Source organism: Amblyraja radiata, chromosome 4 (assembly GCF_010909765.2).
Source record: "Amblyraja radiata isolate CabotCenter1 chromosome 4, sAmbRad1.1.pri, whole genome shotgun sequence".
In the NCBI taxonomy this organism is placed as follows: domain Eukaryota; kingdom Metazoa; phylum Chordata; class Chondrichthyes; order Rajiformes; family Rajidae; genus Amblyraja; species Amblyraja radiata.
In genome coordinates this window covers 45152978-45172077 of record NC_045959.1, presented here as the reverse complement: position 1 = coordinate 45172077, position 19100 = coordinate 45152978, and the positions used below count along the sequence as shown (strand labels likewise).

The 19100-nt window shown below is 43.4% G+C and overlaps 1 protein-coding gene across 5 annotated transcripts in view; it reads right to left on the bottom strand.

The window, feature by feature from the left end:
* stau2 (staufen double-stranded RNA binding protein 2) overlaps nt 1–19100 on the bottom strand; it is a 369378-nt gene that overhangs the window by 170224 nt on the left and 180054 nt on the right. For all 5 annotated transcript variants that reach the window (XM_033019292.1, XM_033019293.1, XM_033019294.1 and 2 more), the window contains exons 10-11: nt 11970–12101; nt 11750–11804 (exon numbers count right to left, since the gene is read on the bottom strand). In XM_033019292.1, coding sequence (XP_032875183.1) covers nt 11750–11804; nt 11970–12101 — 187 coding nt within the window. The remainder of the gene's footprint in view (nt 1–11749; nt 11805–11969; nt 12102–19100) is intronic.

The following is a 19100-nucleotide window of genomic DNA, read 5'->3' as shown; positions in this document are numbered from 1 at the left end:
TACCCGGCTGTCAACAGAGAAAAAAAATTAAGTGAGAGCCCTGCAAGGTGTATAATATTTTTGACATTGTCATTGGCATTTCTTACATATGCTGTCACAACGCATTGTAGTCTCTAAACAACCCTTCAGTAATTTTCCTTGCCCTCCATTTCAGAATAATAGTCTTTTAAGCCAATAACTCGATACGAGCACTGGCAATGAATAAATAAATAAAAAGTGCAGCTTTCCAGCCCCTTATCTCATTGGCTACGCTTGGCTGCAAATCGGTGTCAATCTGGTGGACCATCTTCCTCTAGTCGTGGGGATGGGGGATTGGGAGGGGCCTCACAAGTGGAACAGTTTAGGGCCTCTCTTCATCTAAATCCGGCCCTGGGCAGGTAGCAGTGACTGCAACTGGATTAATCTCCCCGCTCGAAGACAATTATGATTACAACATCCCTGAATTGTGCCAAATAAATAGCTTTAATAATAAATCAGGTGAAAGTAAACTTATTTTGTCACGTACAAAGAGAAATGTGATTATTGGAGATGTCTTCATGTGAAAATAGTTGCATAAATCCTTTGCTCATACTTTTCTAAGAATGATAGGATTTGTAGATTAATTAGAAATTCAGAAAATCTTTGCAAATTGTATATTTTGTTAAGGTAGCTGCATAAGTGTTTTATTTCTTCAATTTAAATGAACAGTGAAGGCAAATTATTGTAGTAAGGAATAGGATAAAAAACAGCTTGCAATATAGCAAATTGTCCCAAAAACTATATTTTCATTTGCTACGTCGGAACGGTTCCCTCTTCTGCAAAGATTATCTCCAGGCTGAATAGTTCCCTGTGGAGTACCGGTAAAACTTATTTTTACATAAAAAGGGCACATTATGTTACACTTAATACTATATTATACTAATAGTTATCAATGTCTTAGTTTTGTTTTGCTGTTAATTTCCTTTTTGTTTTTTTAATCCTAAAACCAACTTGCACCAGATGTCTGTCAACGAGGGAAAGATTGAAAACCTCCCCCAAGCATATGATTTCATACAAACTTGTGTGGAGTGATTACTCTTCTGTTGTCATTACATCCTTTGTGGAGGTATGCAGCCTCTGTTGGTGCTTTTAGATTGCATTGCTGCATTTGAGAGAATAGGACCATCAGACAATGAGAACCAGAGCACCTTGAAAGACTCAAAGAAAAAAGGTCTTTGGCCCTTGAAAGGCGTCAAGACAACGCAATTTATAGTTTTCACCTTCTGCCAGCAACAAGATGATCCAACTGGGACAGAAAGCATACAAAAAAAGGTTTTTGGCGGCACGACTCACCTGTTGCAGCGGCCCCTACAGCCTGTCTGTCTTTTTTTTATTTTTTGTCTAGTTAATTGTAGTGTTGGTGTTTTTTTAATACTGGTTTTAAATGTGTAAATGTGTATCTCCGTTGTCGTTGGGGCCTAGCACCGTGGAGCGGCCTCCAACCTGAACGACCCGGGGGCTCAGGAGACTGCGGAGCTGCGGACTACTCACCATCGTGGGGCTGGCCGGCCTCGGAGTGTGGTGGTGACTCGCTGCTGCGACTCGACTCCTGGGGCTCGGAGGCTCCAGCTGCAGCCGCAGGTCCGGTGGACTGGGACATCGGGAGCTCGCGGGTCCGGGGGGAGAGACCGCTTCCCGGAGCTCCCGCAACGCGACTTCTCCAGCCCGTGTCGCGGGGTTGGAACGACCCGGAGCGGGGACGTACATCGCCCGGCACGGCTTCATGGCCGTGGGACATTCCAGCGCCCGCCGGGGGCTCCAACATTGTGACTTTTAGACCGGGAGCGGGGCCGTAAATCGCCCGGCACGGCCTAAAATGGCCGTGGGACTTAGCATCGCCCGCCTGGGGCTTGGACATCGGGAGAGAAATGGAGAACAGGGGAGAGAAAAGACTTCGCCTTCCATCACAGTGGGTTCACTGTGATGGATGTTTGTGTGAATTAAATTGTGTGTATGTCTGTAGGAAATTGTCTTTGTTTGTATGACTGTGGAAACGGAATTTCGTTTGAGCCTCACTGAGGCTCAAATGACAATAAATGGTATTGTATTGTATTGTATTGTATTGTATGTGTGAAATTGCAGCTCTTAACCTTTTACTAAATGATCACAATTTAAAACTGCTCTCATTGTTCTTAAATAACAAACACAAATGTGAACAGGATGTGTTGTTCAGCTTTCCAGTACAGTGAGAAAGACATTACAGTTCAAGGTTGAATAACTTGTGCAGAGTTCACGTGTTCTCAGATTTATGTCAAAACTAATGCTTGATTGTATTGTTTAAAATGTATGCCATTATGATCTCCAACTTGGCATGAACGGATTGACCAAATCCAATGCTTATTGAGTCATAGACACAACAGTACAGAAGCAGGCCCTTCGGCCCAACCTGTCTATGCTGCCCAAGATGGACCGGTATTTGGCCATCGTCTAAACCTTCATGTGCCTGGCCAAGAATCTTTTAAATGGTGTTATAGTACCTGCCTTAATTACCTCTTCTGGCATCGTATTCCATATACCCACCACCCTCAGGTTCCTATTACTACTTGCCCCTCTCACATTAAACCTATCCTCTGGTTCTTGATTCTCCTATTCTGGATAAAAGATTCTGTGCATTTACCCTATCTATTCCATTCATGATTGTATACATCTCTATAAGATCACCCCTCATCCTTCTGCACTCCACGGATAAAGTCCTAGCCTGCCCAACCTTTCCATAGAGCTCTGTCTCTCGAGTCCTGGTAACATTTTCAAAAATGTTCATTGCGTGCTTTCCAGCTTAATGACATCCTTCCTACAGCAGGGTGACCGTAGTACTTTAAATTCAGCTCACCAATGACTTGTGCAACAGTAACAAAATGTCCCAACTTCTATACTCAATATCCCGACAGTGAGGGCCAATGCACCAAAAGCCTTCTTTACCACCCTATCTACCTGTGACATCACTTTCAGGAAAGTATGTACCTGTAGCCCTACCTGTAGCTGTAAGGACTCCATCCCCTACTCCCAATTCCTCCGCCTATGCCGCATCTGCTCCCAGGATGAGACGTTCCACACCAGGGCATCGGAAATGTCCTCGCTCTTCAGGGAACGGGGATTCCCCTCCTCCACCATAGATGAGGCTCGCACCAGGGTCTCTTCCATACCCCGCAACACTGCTCTCTCTCCCCATCCCCGCACTCGCAACAAGGGCAGAGTCCCCCTAGTCCTCACCTTTCACCCCACCAGCCGGCAAATACAACAAATCATCCTCCGCCATTTTCGCCACCTCCAACGTGACCCCACCACTCGCCACATCTTCCCATCTCCCCCCATGTCTGCCTTCCACAAAGACCGCACCCTCCGCAACTCCCTTGTCAATTCTTCCCTTCCCTCCCGCACCACCCCCTCCCCGGGCACTTTCCGTTGCAACCGCAAGAAATGCAACACCTGTCCCTTTACCTCCCCCCTCGACTCCATTCAAGGACCCAAGCAGTCGTTCCAGGTGCGACAAAGGTTCACCTGTATCTCCTCCAACCTCATCTACTGCATCCGCTGCTCTAGATGCCAGCTGATTTACATCGGTGAGACTAAGCGGAGGTTGGGCAATCATTTCGCCGAACACCTCCGCTCAGTCCGCAAGAACCTACCTGAACTCCCGGTGGCTCAGCACTTCAACTCCCCCTCCCATTCCCAATCCGACCTCTCTGTCCTGGGTCTCCTCCATTGCCAGAGTGAGCAACACCGGAAATTTGAGGAACAACACCTCATATTCCGCCTGGGTAGTCTGCGTCCGGCGGGCATGAACATTGAATTCTCCCAATTTTGCTAGCCCTTGCTGTCTCCTCCCCTTCCTTAACCCTCGAGCTGTCTCCTCCCATCCCCCCGCCCTCGGGCTCCTCCTCCTCCTCCCTTTTTCCTTCCTTCTCCCCCCCCACCCCCTATCAGTCTGAAGAAGGGTTTTGGCCCGAAACGTCACCTATTTCCTTCGCTACATAGATGCTGCTGCACCCGCTGAGTTTCTCCAGTATTTTTGTGTACCTTCGATTTTCCAGCATCTGCAGTTCCTTCTTGAATACCTGTAGCCCCAGATAGCTGTGCTCTTCAAAATTCCCAGGGCCCTACCATTCACTCTGAAGGCCCTGCTGCAATTTGACATCCCAAAATCCAACACCTCGCATTAATCTGCATGAAACTCCATTAGCCATTCCTCAGCCCTCTTGTCCAGCTACCACAAATTTTGATAACTATTTTCACTGTCTCCGTTACGAACTACTTTAGCAATACTACTTACCAGTCAGTAGTAGTACAACTATCTGTTGGCTATCACGTTGCTCACGTTTCCAACTGTAAGTGATGTTAAATAATATTTAGAATTATTGACAGTAAACTCCTCTCTGAGTTTAGCAGCTTTAGATATGTGGTGAATCATTCAGCCACAGAGCCGAAGAAGTACTTGAATCTTTGCTGGGTGTGTGCATTCAACTGTGTGAAGATTGCATTCTACAATAGAGCTCAATACTTCTTGGAAAGACACAAAATGCTGGAGTGACTCAGCGAGTCAGGCAGCATCTCTGCAGTACATGGATAGGTGACATTTCGGGTTGGGACTCTTCTACAGACTCTGAGATGAGTCGAAAGAGAATTGTTGAGCATGAGGACAAGTTCTGCCAGGCAGAGAAGAGTGTTAGTAGAGGGAAATTGGTTAGGTCTGAGAGGAGTCGAAAGATTGTTGAAGGTGAGTGTGAGAAATCGAAAGAGTATTCAAAAGAAAGTCGAAAGTCTTAAGAAGGATCCCTACCCAAAACGTCACCTATCCATGTTCTCCAGAGATGCTCTCTGACCCGCTGAGTCACTCCAGCATTTTGTGTCTTTCTTTGGTAAAACTAGCATCTGGAGTTTCTTGTTGTTACCTCAACATTTCTCAGGTTAGGAAGTATAGATAAAATGTTAAAGTCATTACACAATAGTTTCCAATTAAAGGATTTATAATCTTTGAGTTAGGACAGAAGCAGTTTGAGTTTTTATGCAACCCACACACTTTTGAATGATGACCAATGTGGGGAAAAAAACAAAGAGGATGGGAGAGAACACAATGGAATTATACCTCAGGAGGAGAGGCTGACAAAATATTTTTGGAAGAAATTTATAAATTGATTCAAACAGTGACGTTCATTGTTGCACAGGAGAGTTATGAATATTAAAGTCTGCTGAAAGTGAGGTTTTTCTCTCGGCAAATATGAGATAATCGCAAAAAGTGAATAATATTAGCAACTAGTGTACATTCCAACGTAAATATATTAAACAATTGATATCAAGCAACAACAAAGTAGCGATCTTATCAATCAAGCTGACATGATGACAGCCACAGCAAGGTTACATTTCTGTTGCCTTGAAGTCACTCAAGGCATTTATTTAAAAAGGATAACACACAAATTTTGTTTCATGATTTTGTCACTCGTTACACTTTTCTTTTCTGAAAGTGTGAACTAAGATCTCACATGTTCTTGAGATCTTTCTAATCAGCATTTAATCACAGTTGCACATTTACCTACTGAAACAGACAGGGGACTTTAGACATTGTCCATAGTTCCAGTCAGCAGCATTTATAAGCAGCATTAATAATATTAAAGGATTGGCGGGGGTGTAATTATTGAGAGCATTAAAAATTATTTACAGTTCTTTCCCTCTAAGGATACCCCTATAAAATATTACAACTGACATTGAATTCTGTTTTTGATATTTTCATTGAAGCATTGAAGGTGGTGTAGCAGTAGAACGACTGCCTTACAGCGCCAGAGACCCGGGTTCGATCCAGACTATGGGTGCTTGTCTGTACGGAGTTTGTATCTTCTCCCCGTGACCTGCATGGGTTTTCTCCGAGATCTTTGGTTTCCTCCCATACTCCAAAGGCGTACAGGTTTGTAGGTTAATTGGCTTGGTACAGGGTGTAGGGTAGTGTGAACGTGATGGGATCGCTGGATGGCAAGGAATCAATGGGCCGAAGGGCCTGTTTCCACGCTGTATCTCTAAACTAAATTAAACTAAACAATAAGCTCGAACGTCACTGTCAGGCGAAATGGGCTGATCTAGATACTGAGCTGGGAGGACAAAAAATGAAACAAAATGTTGAAGAACCCTGGTTAATGGTTGCATCGTTACCAATTTTAAACTATTCTTTCAGGATAGCCTGTTTTCATAAAAATTTTGAAAATTTGGATGTTTGGTAAAATTAAGATTAGGTTAACGAGTGACAACCATAAGTTTAGAATCAGAATTATTATTGCTGAATGATGCACCACAAAAGGCTGTTCAGTCATTTGTGCCCGTGTTAGCTCTTTTCCACCACCCTGTTAATGTTTTAACCCTTCACATATTTATCCAATTAATTCTTGATTGCTACTGCTGCTCTGTAGCCTTTCAGTCCGCAGCTAACTTCAGTACTTTATTCTTCCGTTAAATTAAATTTTTTTAAATGGCTTTCTCAGAAAATGGCTTCAAATGGCTTTCTCAGAAAATGGCTTCAAATGGCTTTCTCAGGAAATGGCTTTTCTCCACTACCTTCAGAGTCTTGTATGCATCTATCTATATTACTAAAAGTAAGATCTTGACCGCTTTTGACACTGCGATGTGATTTCCGAGAGAATGCGCCACTTACAGCCGTCATTTTTGGCCACCTCGCTCAGAGCCCCCCTCCGCCATACTGGACTGGAGGATTTTTCCCATCGATGGAAAAATCTGAGATGTTTTTTAAAATTGCACCATTCTCTCTGCTGCCCCTGCTGGTGGGAGGGGGGAGGGACTATAAAACCCGGAGCTCTGAATAACACTGAACACATGTCTACTCAACCGTGAGTGCCCTTAATGTGGTTTGAAAATGAAAATATGGTTGGTTTGAAGTAAAAAGGCACTGCAAATGGTTGTTTGGGAGTTTTAGGATGAAGTAAAAAGGCACTGCAAATGGTTGTTTGGGAGGTTTGGGTTGAAGTAAAAAGGCACTGCAAATGGTTGTTTGGGGGGGTTTGGGTTGAAGTAAAATGGCACTGCAAATGGTTGCTTGGGGGATTTGGGTTGAAGTAAAAAGGCACTGCAAATGGTTGTTTGGGGGGTTTTGGGTTGAAGTGAAAAGGCACTGCAAATGGTTGTTTGTCTAAACTTGACAACTTTCTGTTTGCACTATATTGATTTTAGATAAAACGCTACCACTTACGGCTGTAATTTTTGGCCATCTTACTCAGTCCCCCTCCGCTCATCAGGTGCAGAGGATTCTTCCCATCAATGAAAAATAAAAGTGTTATTAGTGTTTAAAAAATGTTGAGAATTTCTCTCCTGTCAATCACGCCATGAAGGCCACACCTTTTCCGGTGGAAGGGGGAGGGATTATAAAACCCGGAAGTGTGAGTGTGGCTCAATCTCTGCATGATGGGGGAGGGAGAGGTCATGACTCTGTCTGAACTGTGAATCAACTGAACACACTGAATGTCTACTGAACTGTGAGTGTGGTGTTTTGTGTGGTTTTATGGTGGTTTTATGGTGGTTTCACCCTGCTTGAGATGGTATGAAACTGCATTTTAATGTGGTGGCCTTGCACCCTGCATGAAATTTATGAAACTGCATTTGAATGTGGTGTTGTTGCACCCTGCATGAAATGGTATGAAACTGCATTTGAATTTAGTGGCCTTGCACCCTCCTTGAAATGATATGAAACTGCACTTGAATTTGGTGGCCTTGCACCCTGCTTGAAGTGGTATGAAACTGCACTTGAATTTGGTGGCTTTGCACTCTGCTTGAAGTGGTTGGAAACTGCACTTGAATTCAGTGGCCTTGCACCCTGCTTGAAGTGGTAGGAAACTGAACCTGAATTTGGTGGCCTTGCACCCTGCTTGAAGTGGTAGGAAAATGGATTTGAATTTGGTGGCCTTGCACTCTGCTTGAAATGGAATTTCAAGGAATAGCCGTGAGTCAACTGCCAGCCCACCAGCCATGAGTGAGCTGCCAGCACATCAGGCTTGAGGGACTGAGCTGCCACCCCAAGAATCCATTTGGTCCACAATGTCCATACTAGCCCTCTGGAGACCAGTAGTCCCTGCAGCCAACAACACCCATACCAGCACTCCAGAAAGCCCCCCTCCCCCACCGGCCACCAATATTGGAATTGGTGGAGAGGTGGAATATTGCGTCGGGGGACCAGCCCTCCCGTGTGAACATGGGACCCAACGGGTCCCACTTAGTCTAGTTATGGTCTAGATCTCTGTTCTGAAGCCCACTTCAAAATTGTACAATTTGGTTCAGCCGACTTCTCATCAGTCTTCCAATCAAAATGAATAGCTTCATGTCCCTGTGTTAAATTTCATTTGCCAGGCTGTCACATCGAATAGTTTATCATTTACCCCCCTCATTGCTTACTGCGTTCCCAAACTTGGATCAACTGAAAACTTTGAAATTATAACCTGTATAACCAAGGCCCAGTCTATGCAATACATTAAAAAGAGCCCTGTTTCCTGAGGACTTACTAAATCCAATCTGAAAAACAACCATTCATCACACTTAGCTTTGTTGCTTTGCCAATTTTGTATCCGTGCTGCCACTGTCCCTTTAATAATTTTGGGTTTAATTAGCTAACAAAAGCCATTTAAACGTCCACGTACAATATCAACTGCACAATCTGCAATCATCTGCCACAGCTTTAAAAACTGGAACAATTTACTTTCAACCAAGCTGTGGGGACTTTCACTTACTAACTAAAATATATTTACAATTATTCATTTTGTTCATGATCACTGAGGCATTGAGGCAGGTCATCTTACTCTTCTTGGGCACCAGTATTATTCGTGCCCTTTCAAAGCGGGTGAGAACCTCGGACCTCAGTAATGCAAGGTTGAAGATGTCCACTAAAACTCCAGCCAGTTGGTCTGCATAGGTTACAGGAGCACCATCTCCAAATGCTCTCTGAGGGTTCACCCTCCTGTAGGATCTTCTAATGTGAACCTCTGTAACTGAGACTGTAATATCATCAGGGGCTACGGGGGCCTGGGAAGGCACAGCAGTTCTCCCTATTAAGGCCTCCATAGAACACGTTAAGCTCATCTGGGAGCGATGCTTTGCTGTCGCTTGAGCTGAGCCCTGGTTTCACATAGTTTTGCTTTCAGACTTCTAACAGTACATCCATATCTAAAGAGGATGGAAGATTATGGCCAGAGCCTTACAAATTCAACTCCTGCTTGGAATGCATTCGAGCAGGACCTGGGATTTTCTGCTTTGAGTTCAAACAAGTATATCCCCGTAACGGAATTTTATCCTGATCAATAGTGTCTTCTTCTCTATTGTTAATCAGCACCATTCCCTTCGTAATGGACCACAGATAGAACAAAAACAAGAACAGCAAAGGAACAGGCCCTTTGGCCCACAGTGTCTGTGCCGAAAACGATGCCAAGACCAAATCTCATTTTATGAGATGAGGTGTGCAGGCATCTCATATTTGCCTGCACATAATCCATATCCCCCCATGCCCTGCATATCCATATGTCTGTCCAACCACCGCAACCACCATGCCAGGCAACATGTTCCGGGCACTCACCACCATCTCTGTTAGAAAGAACGTGTTCTTCTTTAAACTTTGCCCCTCACCTTAATGCTATGACCTCTAGTATTTGATATTTCCATCCAGGAAAAAGGTTCGACTGTTCACCCTATTTATGCCTCTCATACTTTTAAACACTTCAATCAGGCTTCCCTGCAACCTTCCAGAGGAAATAATCCAAGTCTGTCCTGCAGTTAATACCCCCTAATCCAGGCATCCATAGACAATAGACAATAGGTGCAGAAATAGGCCATTCGGCACTTAGAGCCAGCACCGCCATTCAATGTGATCATGGCTGATCATCCCCAATCAGTACCCCGTTCCTGCCTTCTCCCCATATCCCCTGACTCGGCTATCTTTAAGAGCCCTATCTATCTATCTCTTGAAAGTATCCAGCGAACCAGTCTTCACCTCCCTCCGAGGCAGAGAATTCCACAGACTCACAACTCTCTGTGAGAAAAAGTGGTTCCTCGTCTCCGTTTTAAATAGCTTACCCCTTATTCTTAAACTGTGGCCCCTGGTTCTGGACCACCCCCCCCCCCCCCCCCCCCCCCCCCCCAACATCTGGAACTTGTTTCCTGCCTCTTTCGTGTCCAAACCCTTAATAATCTTATATGCTTCAATAAGATTCCCTCTCATCCTTCTCAGCTCTAGAGTAGACAAGCCCATCATTCTGGTAAATCCAAGCATCATCACTGAGTCCGAAGAAGGGTTCCGACCCAAAACGTCACCTATTCCTTTTCTCCAGAGATGCTGCATGACCCTCTGAGTTACCCCAGAATGCTGTGTCTATCATTCTTTTAAACCTCTTCTGCACTCTTTCCAAAGCTTCCTGTAGTGGGGTGACCAGAACCGCATATATTACTGGACGGGGGCCAACCAAAGTACAATAATCTGCATCACGACTTCCTGACTCATATGGTCAGTGCTCCAACCAATGAAGGCAAGAAGACCATATGCCTTTTTTACCACTCTATATATTTGTGTTGCCACTTAATGGGAGTTATGGACTTGGACCTCAAGATCCCTTTGTACATCAATGCCGTTGAGGGTCATGCCATTAATTTTCCCCTTCCATTTGACCTCCAAAGTGCAATGCCTCACACTTGCTCGGGTTGAACACCAGCAGCCATTTCTCCACCAATTTCTGCAGCTGATCTATATCCCAATGCAAATTTTGGCAGTCTTCCTCACAGTCCACGTTCCCAGCAATCTTGGTGTCATCTGCAAACTTACTAACCAACCCATCCATGTTAACATTCAAATCATTTATATATATCACAAACAACAGAGGTCCCAGCACTGATCCCTGTACAACTCCACTGGTCAATAACCTCCAGCCTGAATATTGTCCTTCCACTACCACCCTCTGTCTTCTATCAGCAAGCCAGTTCCGAATGCTTACAACAAAGTCACTGTTAATCTTGTGCATCTTAATCTTCTGGATCACCCTACCATGGGGGACATTCTCAAATGCTTTCAAATACCCCCATTGATCACCTTCATCATCTCCTCAGAAAACTCAGTCAAGTAGCAACCTATAATTCCCTGGATTATCTCCACTTCCCTTCTTAAACACAGTACTTATTTGGGACATGTTCCTCTGCCTCTGCAAAAAGATTCATTTTTGGTCTTTAATAGTCTCTTCATTTTTTTTAGATTAATCCATAACTATTTACTTGTTTAAGCATTCTACTTTTATTCGGGCAGTTCACTGCTACTGTAAAGCTTATAATTATCAAACATCCTTGGCTATCTTGAAAGCTCTAAATTTGAATACTCTTTATTTCCTCTTTTCCAAAATGTTCCTGCTTTGTATCTAAATATGCTCGCTTTGTTCAAGGCCTTTCATTCTCCCACTACATTTTGCCAACCAACACTTGATTCCAATTTATCTAAGGGTGATAATTATTCTGCAAATAATAAATGAACCACTTCCTCAAGGCTGCGGAGAAATTACTAAAGTATCAATGTTCAATGCTCAAACACATTGAAAGCCCAGACCTTAATCTGCAACAAACATTTTGGGATTGTACGCTTCAGTTATTTATAAGCACAACATTATAGAAGAAAGACACGCGCCAATATAAATTAAAAAACGGTTTCAGTGAAGCTTGACAATAACTAAAAATCCATTTCATTTTAAAACTGCTATCAAGATTGAAAACTACTCACTATTTGGTTGATCAGCAAAAGTGACCTTCCGTCCATCCCAGCTCTTTTCAACAGGCTGCAATATTTAAAAAAACAAAAGAATAAACACCAAGTACAACATTTATGATAACAATCTATCAAATAGATAAAAAATGTCTCATCACATATTTCATAATCCACGTGTTACATTCTGTTCCCTTAGCATTGAAATTTAAAGAGGGGTTTTTAAATTTATGATGACCTTTTCCTGATGATTTTGACCAGGGATTGTGGCTTTATATCCAAGCTGCAGCAACATGACTTCGGTTGCATTCCGCTTTGCAACTTTCTTGTTTGGACCTGTTCCGGTAGTCATCTCAATGCCTACTTTGACCTAAAGGATCAACACAACAATTAATACCTTTCTCTTTAATTCCCATTATCCGTATTCACAAAGCCAAGAATAACATTCCATGAACCATTACAAATTGAAATATATTCAGACATCAAAGCGATTTTTTTAATCCAATCAGGTACATTTTTTAACTCTAAAGTGAGCTGATAGAATAACTTATATTTAACTTTCTTTTCATAATAATCATAATCATACTTTATTAGTCAAGTATCTTTTGCAACATATGAGGAATTTGATTTGCCAGTCAAACTAATAAAAAGCAACAGAACACACAAAATACATTTTAACATAAACATCCACCTCAGTGACTCCTCCACATTCCACACTGTGATGGAAGGCGAAAATAAGTTCAAACTCTTCCCTTCATTGTTTCATAAAACGAATGAAATTCTGTCGAACATTGAACTCCTTTGCGCATACAAAATTCTGTATTTCATTGCAGGAATAAAAATTTCACTGGAGCAATTGACCAATTGACCATTATTTCATTATTTAATGGAATGCATCAATCACACTAGTGGACATTGGACATTGGACATAGTGGATAGTGGACATTGAGGAAACGAGCGGAAGGAAAAAAACATTATTAAGGTGAAAAACGTAAGAGACAAATGGAGAAAGGGGAAAAGTTTCTTCAAAGTGAACTTTATTAGAAGAGAAGCAGCAATGAATTAAATAGTAATTCAAAAGCAAAATACTGAAATGCTATTTGCCCATTTCATTTCAAATTTCCTGAATTTGCAGCATTGCAGAAAAAACTGACAGAACCCTTTATTGGCTATGGTGGAGTAATACAGACAGAGTTTATTTGCAGATAAAAAATATTCAAAAGCTTTTAAAAAGGTGCCTTTCAGTGCCCTTGTACTTAATTTTAAATAACTTCCTGAAGGCTCACAAATAGATGTAATTAGCAGAAACTCTTCATAGTGATTGATTCATCCTGGGAATTAATCCGCAGTTTTGCACAGGAGTTTGGGATGTGGTCAGCTTCTGTGAAATGACGTTTCTACTAACCCTAAGACAAAATAAATCAAGAAAATGCAATTTGCACACAATATTTGTAAATTCCAGGCCAGTGTCTGGTACAGTATTGTCTTTTCAGATAGAATCATGAATGGGAAATTAAGAATTAAAAACAAAAGTCCACAGAGAAGCACATATCAAATATGCAGATGGATGAGGCAATTACAAATAATATTCATACACATAAACACAAGACCAGTGGATAATCGCAGAGAGGAAAAAAATGATGATTGATAATGTGCCTTTGTAAAACATTCCAAACTGCTTTGTGGCCACACATTGCTTTTGAAGTGCAGCCATATTTAGTTTGTGCCAAATGGAGCAGCCTCGGTATGCTCACAAAATCACGCAGTGCTGAGATAAATGATCAATTAATCTTACTTACAGGGACGCAAGGAATTGCAGATGCTGGTTTACACTAAAAAAGATACAATGCGCTGGAGTAACTCAGCTGGTCAGGCAGCATTTCTGGAGAATATGGATAGGTGATGTTTCAGGTGATGTTTTCAGACTGAAGAAGGGTCTCAACGCAAAACATTACTTATCCATAAGTGCTGCCTGACCCTCTACTTTGTGATCTAGTAATTTGTGTGTATTCTTATGGGACTGTCCCACTTAGGCGATTGTCAGGGACTAGTTTTAATGGAATTCACCTACGATGCCTGGCGACAACCTACGACAGCAAAAATTGTTGCCACTGTCGCCAAAAAATTTTCAACATGTTGAAAGTTTTGTGGCAGTCGCCTGCAGTCGCCCCCAAAAATTACCTAAGTGGGACAAAGATCGCCCAAGTCTCCCTGATCCCGTCCATCTACTTTCACTTACTCCAAGAATATCTAGGTTGTAGCATCTCATCTCTGATGTCACTTGTTCTAGTTTCCCAGTGTCGTACATTGTTCGTACATTCCAAAAACCTATCCTGGTCTTATGTTTGGCATTTTGAACTTCCACTTTCCTGCCAGTGGCTTCCTCTCGGCTTTCACCATTGACATTCATCCTAGCATCTGTCGATAGCCCTGGAAGTCCAACACGCCCAGTAGTGTTGATTCCTTCAGTTGCTGTTTCCGTAACATATTTGTTTTACGAGACAGGGTTGTTAGCCGTGTGCTCGACCTCCAACCTGGAGGACCAGTGGATCGCTCTTCATCTCGCTTCTACCCTTCGACCTGTCCAGCATGGGAGGCCCTAACAGGAGACGAATCTCCCGCTATCATAGCTCTAGGGATCACCGAGACACACAAGCGCCCTGACCACGACAAGGCTCCAATCCAACGGGGAAAACATACATTTCATAATAATCATAATCATATTTTATTAGCCAAGTATGTTTTGCAAAATGCTAAAAAAAATAATTTTTAAACCCTTAACCAAAATCTGCCAATTTATGGAGTCAGAACTTCAACCTAAGAACAGTGGAAAAGATGAAACTGCTAGTAGCTGAGAAAGTGATATAGATTTCAATATTTTACATTGGGCACTTTCAAGGACAGCATTAGATAGATTAGCACATCTCAGGTTGTCATTTACTAATAGGTTTAGAGACATGGTCTTTTCAAAGAGAAATAATTTCACTTCATTCCCTTTTGTCAGAGAGAAGCCCGCAGAATGAATCTAAGATTTTGCAACTTCACTAGATTTTCTATAGTGCAGAGTATCATTGAGTACAGAGTACAGAGTATCAATGCTTTGTCAACATCACATGCCAACTCTCCACTTTAAAACCAAAATACATTTCATTCCTTCAAGACACAGCAAGCACGATGATAGATAATGGTGAATTCGCGTCAAAGCTCGATATTGTTGTTGTGGTCATGATGTCTTCCTCGGCTTCTGATCTATCCAGCTAATCAGTGCAGCACTGTCTGGACAATATAATCACTATCATTATTAGGCAACATAAAGTTGGCATGTGACCTACATTCCACCAATGCAGGTTAATTGCGAAAATTGCTCAATTTTTGTAGGCTATTAGATGCACTCTCATCCATTGCTGCCTGCAGACCCATTGTATAAATAGGCTCTATAAATTGCCATTTGACTCGTATCTTCAATTGCACTTCCATCACTGCAATGGCAATTTGCAACATCTTTGAGGTCATCACTAACCAGAGATTTAACTAGATCAGCCAAGTAAGTACTATAACTACAAGGCCACTGCGAAGGCTGTTATTTTACATTGAATAACTTAACTCCCACTGCAAAATAAATCCTTTGCACCATCTACAATATACAAGCATGTTGGAATACTCTTGGCTAGGCTCGGTATGTACAGCTCCAAAATTAGTCAAGAAAGTCGAAACAAGTCAGGAACTCATTCTCCACACCGAATATTCATACAGGTACATTGTCACAAGTACAGTAGTGGTACAAGACCAGCTGTTAATCACATCAGAAATGCACAGAGAATGTTCCCCAGGAGCAGATGCTACCCAAGATCAAACCATTCTTTAATCAAATCAAACCATAAGGGAGAGGAGGGGGCGTCTGCTTCATGGTCAACTCTGCGTGGTTCTCAGACGTGGCAGTCCTGTCCAACCTGCTCTCCACAGCTCAAACATCTGGCGGTGAAGTGCCGTCCCTTCTACGTCCCAAGGGAATTCACCTCTATCATCCTGACCGCGATCTACATCCCACCCCAGGCAGACGTCCGTCTGGCGCTGGAGGAGCTGCACGCCATGGTCAACAAACACCAGACGTCTTACCCCGAGGCATTTACCACCATTGCTGGGGACTTCAATAAGGCAAACCTCAAGAGATCACTCCCTAATTTCCACCAACATGTCTCCTGCTGCACCAGAGGGCCAAACACCCTCGACCACTGCTACACCACCATCAAGAATGCCTATCGTTCTATCCCTCGCCCTCACTTCGGTAAATCCGACCATACCGCGGTTTTCCTGCCTACAGGCAGCAATTGAAGAGCGCACCCCAGGGGTGAGGACTGTACAGAGCTGGTCGGGGGGAGCAGAGGAACAACTCCAGTACTGTTTGGAGTCTGTAGACTGGGCAATGTTCAAGGACTCGGCAACGGACTTGAACGAATACGCCACGGTCGTTACAGACTTCATAAAGAAATGTGTGGAGGACTGCATCCCTACAAAAACCTTCCGAGTGTTTCCTAATCAGAAACCATGGATGAACTTTGAGATCCACACTCTTCTGAAGACCAGACACCGGGCATTCATGTCTGATGATACAGTGGTCTACAAGAAGTCCAGATACGACCTTGGTAAGGCCATCAAAAAGGCCAAAAGGGACTTCTGCTCCAAACTGGAGGATGAGACAGATGTTCGGCAGCTGTGGTGGGGCCTGAATGCAATCACCTCCTACAAGGCGAAACCAGGAGGCAGCTCGAATATCGGCGAAACATCACTCCCTGACGAGCTCAATGCGTTTTACGCACGCTTTGATCGGGAGAATACTGATGTGCCTTCCCGAGCCCCCATTCGCTGTGATGGTATTTCAGTCTCAGTCACAGAGGCCAACGTCAGGAAATCCTTCAGAGGGGTGGACCCTCGAAAAGCACCTGGACCTGATGGTATACCCGGTCGTGTTCTAAAAACCTGTGCGGACCAACTGGCTGGAGTTTTACGGACATTTTCAACCTCTCACTTCTGAGGTCTGAGGTCCCCACATGCTTTAAAAGGGCATCAATTATACCAGTGCCCAAGAAGAGTAAGGTGACATGCCTCAATGACTATCGACCAGTGGCACTAACGCTTGTGGTGATGAAGTGCTTTGAGAGGTTGATCATTAGGCAAATGAACTCCTACCTCGACAAAAACCTGGACCCACTGCAGTTCGCTTACCGCCACAACAGATCAACGGTGGATGCAATCTCACTGGCCCTCCACTCCGCTCTGGACCACTTGGGACAACAAAAACTCATATGTCAGGCTGTTATTCAACGATTACGGCTCGGCATTTAACACAATCATCCCCTCCAAGCCGGTTACCAAACTCACAGAACTGAGTCTCTGTGCATCCCTTTGCAATTGGATCCTCGAATTCCTCATTCACAGACCTCAGTCTGTTCATATTGGTGGAAATGTGTCAGCCTTGATAACAATCAGCACGGGAGCACCTCAAGGCTGCGTGCTCAGCCCCCTGCTGTACTCACTCTATACTCATGACTGCGTAGCCGGTCATAGTGCGAACTCCATCATCAAGTTCGCTGACAACACCACTGTTGTGGGACGTATCACTGATGGGGATGAGTCAGAGTATAGAAGAGAGATCGAGCGACTGTCCATATGGTGCCAGCACAATAACCTGGCCCTCAAAACCAGTAAAACCAAGGAACTGATTGTGAACTTTGGAAGGAGTAGAATGGGGACCCACAGTCCCGTTTATATCAATGGTTGAAAGGGTCAAAAGCTTCAAATTCCTGGGTGTGCACATCTCTGAAGATCTTTCCTGGTCCGAGAACACTGATGCAATTATCAAGAAAGCACATCAGCGCCTCTACTTCCTGAGAAGATTACGGAGAGTCGGTTTGTCAAGGAGGACTCTCTCTAACTTCTACAGGTGCACAGTAGAGAGCATGCTGACCGGTTGCATCGTGGCTTGGTTCGGCAACTTGAGCACCCTGGAGAGGAAAAGACTACAAAAAGTAGTAAACACTGCCCAGTCCATCATCGGCTCTGACCTCCCTTCCATCAAGGGGATTTATCGCAGTCGCTGCCTCAAAAAGGCTGGCAGTATGATCAAGGACCCACACCATCCTGGCCACACACTCATCTCCCTGCTACCTTCAGGTAGAAGGTACAGGAGCCTGATTACTGCAACGACCAGGTTCAGGAATAGCTACTTCCCCACAGCCATCAGGTTATTAAACTTGGCTCGGACAAAACTCTGAACATTAATAGCCCATTATCTGTTATTTGTACTTCATCAGTTTATTTATTCATGTGTGTATATATTTATATAATGGTATATGGACACACTGATCTGTTCTGTAGTCATGCCTACTATGTTCTGTTGTGCTGAAGCAAAGCAAGAATTTAATTATCCTATCAGGGACACATGACAATAAACTCTCTTGAATCTTGAAACTTCTTGAGCTTGGAGACATTGTTCTTCATTGCCCCACAATGATTGTTTCATCTTTCACTTTCCATGCACTCACTGGCTTCCTGGCAGCTCTGTCCAGCAGTGTTGTATATCTGCATTGAAATCCATTTGCCTCAGTTTTACCACTCACTTAATCCATTAACAGCTCTTTGTTATGTCTTCTTCGATAAACCCTGGATGTATGCGTCTTATTGCTACCTTTAAAAAAAAAAGTTTTTATCTTGTATGTATAGGATATACATGCATTAAGATGGACACGGGTTGATTAGGGAGTTTTGTACATGGCAGGTCGTGTCTCACAAATCTGATTGAGTTTTTTGAAAATGTGACTAAAAAGGGTGATGAGGGCAGAGTTGTAGATGTTGCATGACCAGATGATTGACCAGCAAAGCATTCGACAAGGTACGACATGGGTAGCCTGCTCTGGAATGTTAGATTGCATGGGATCCAAGGGGAGATAGCTGAATGAAAAATTGGCATCATTGAAGGAAGCAAAGGGTGATGGTGGAAGGTTGCTTCTAGGATTGGAGGCGTGTGACTAGTGGTGTGCCTCAGAGTTCAGTGCTGGGCCCATTACTGTTTGTCATCTATATCAATGATTTGGAGGAGAACATACATGGCAAGATTAACAAGTTTGCAGATGATGCAGAAAGTGAAGATAGTTTTGAAAAATTGCAGCAGGATTTTGATCGGTTGACCAAGTGGGCTGAGGAACAGTTGATGGAATTTAATACGGAGAAACGTGAGGTGTTGCATTTTGGAAAGTCTAAAATGGTCAGGATCTACACTGTGAATGGTAGCACTCTACGACATGATACGATAAAACGTTATTCGTCCCCGGGGGGGAAATTGTTCTGCCAACAGTCACAGCCCACAACAAGG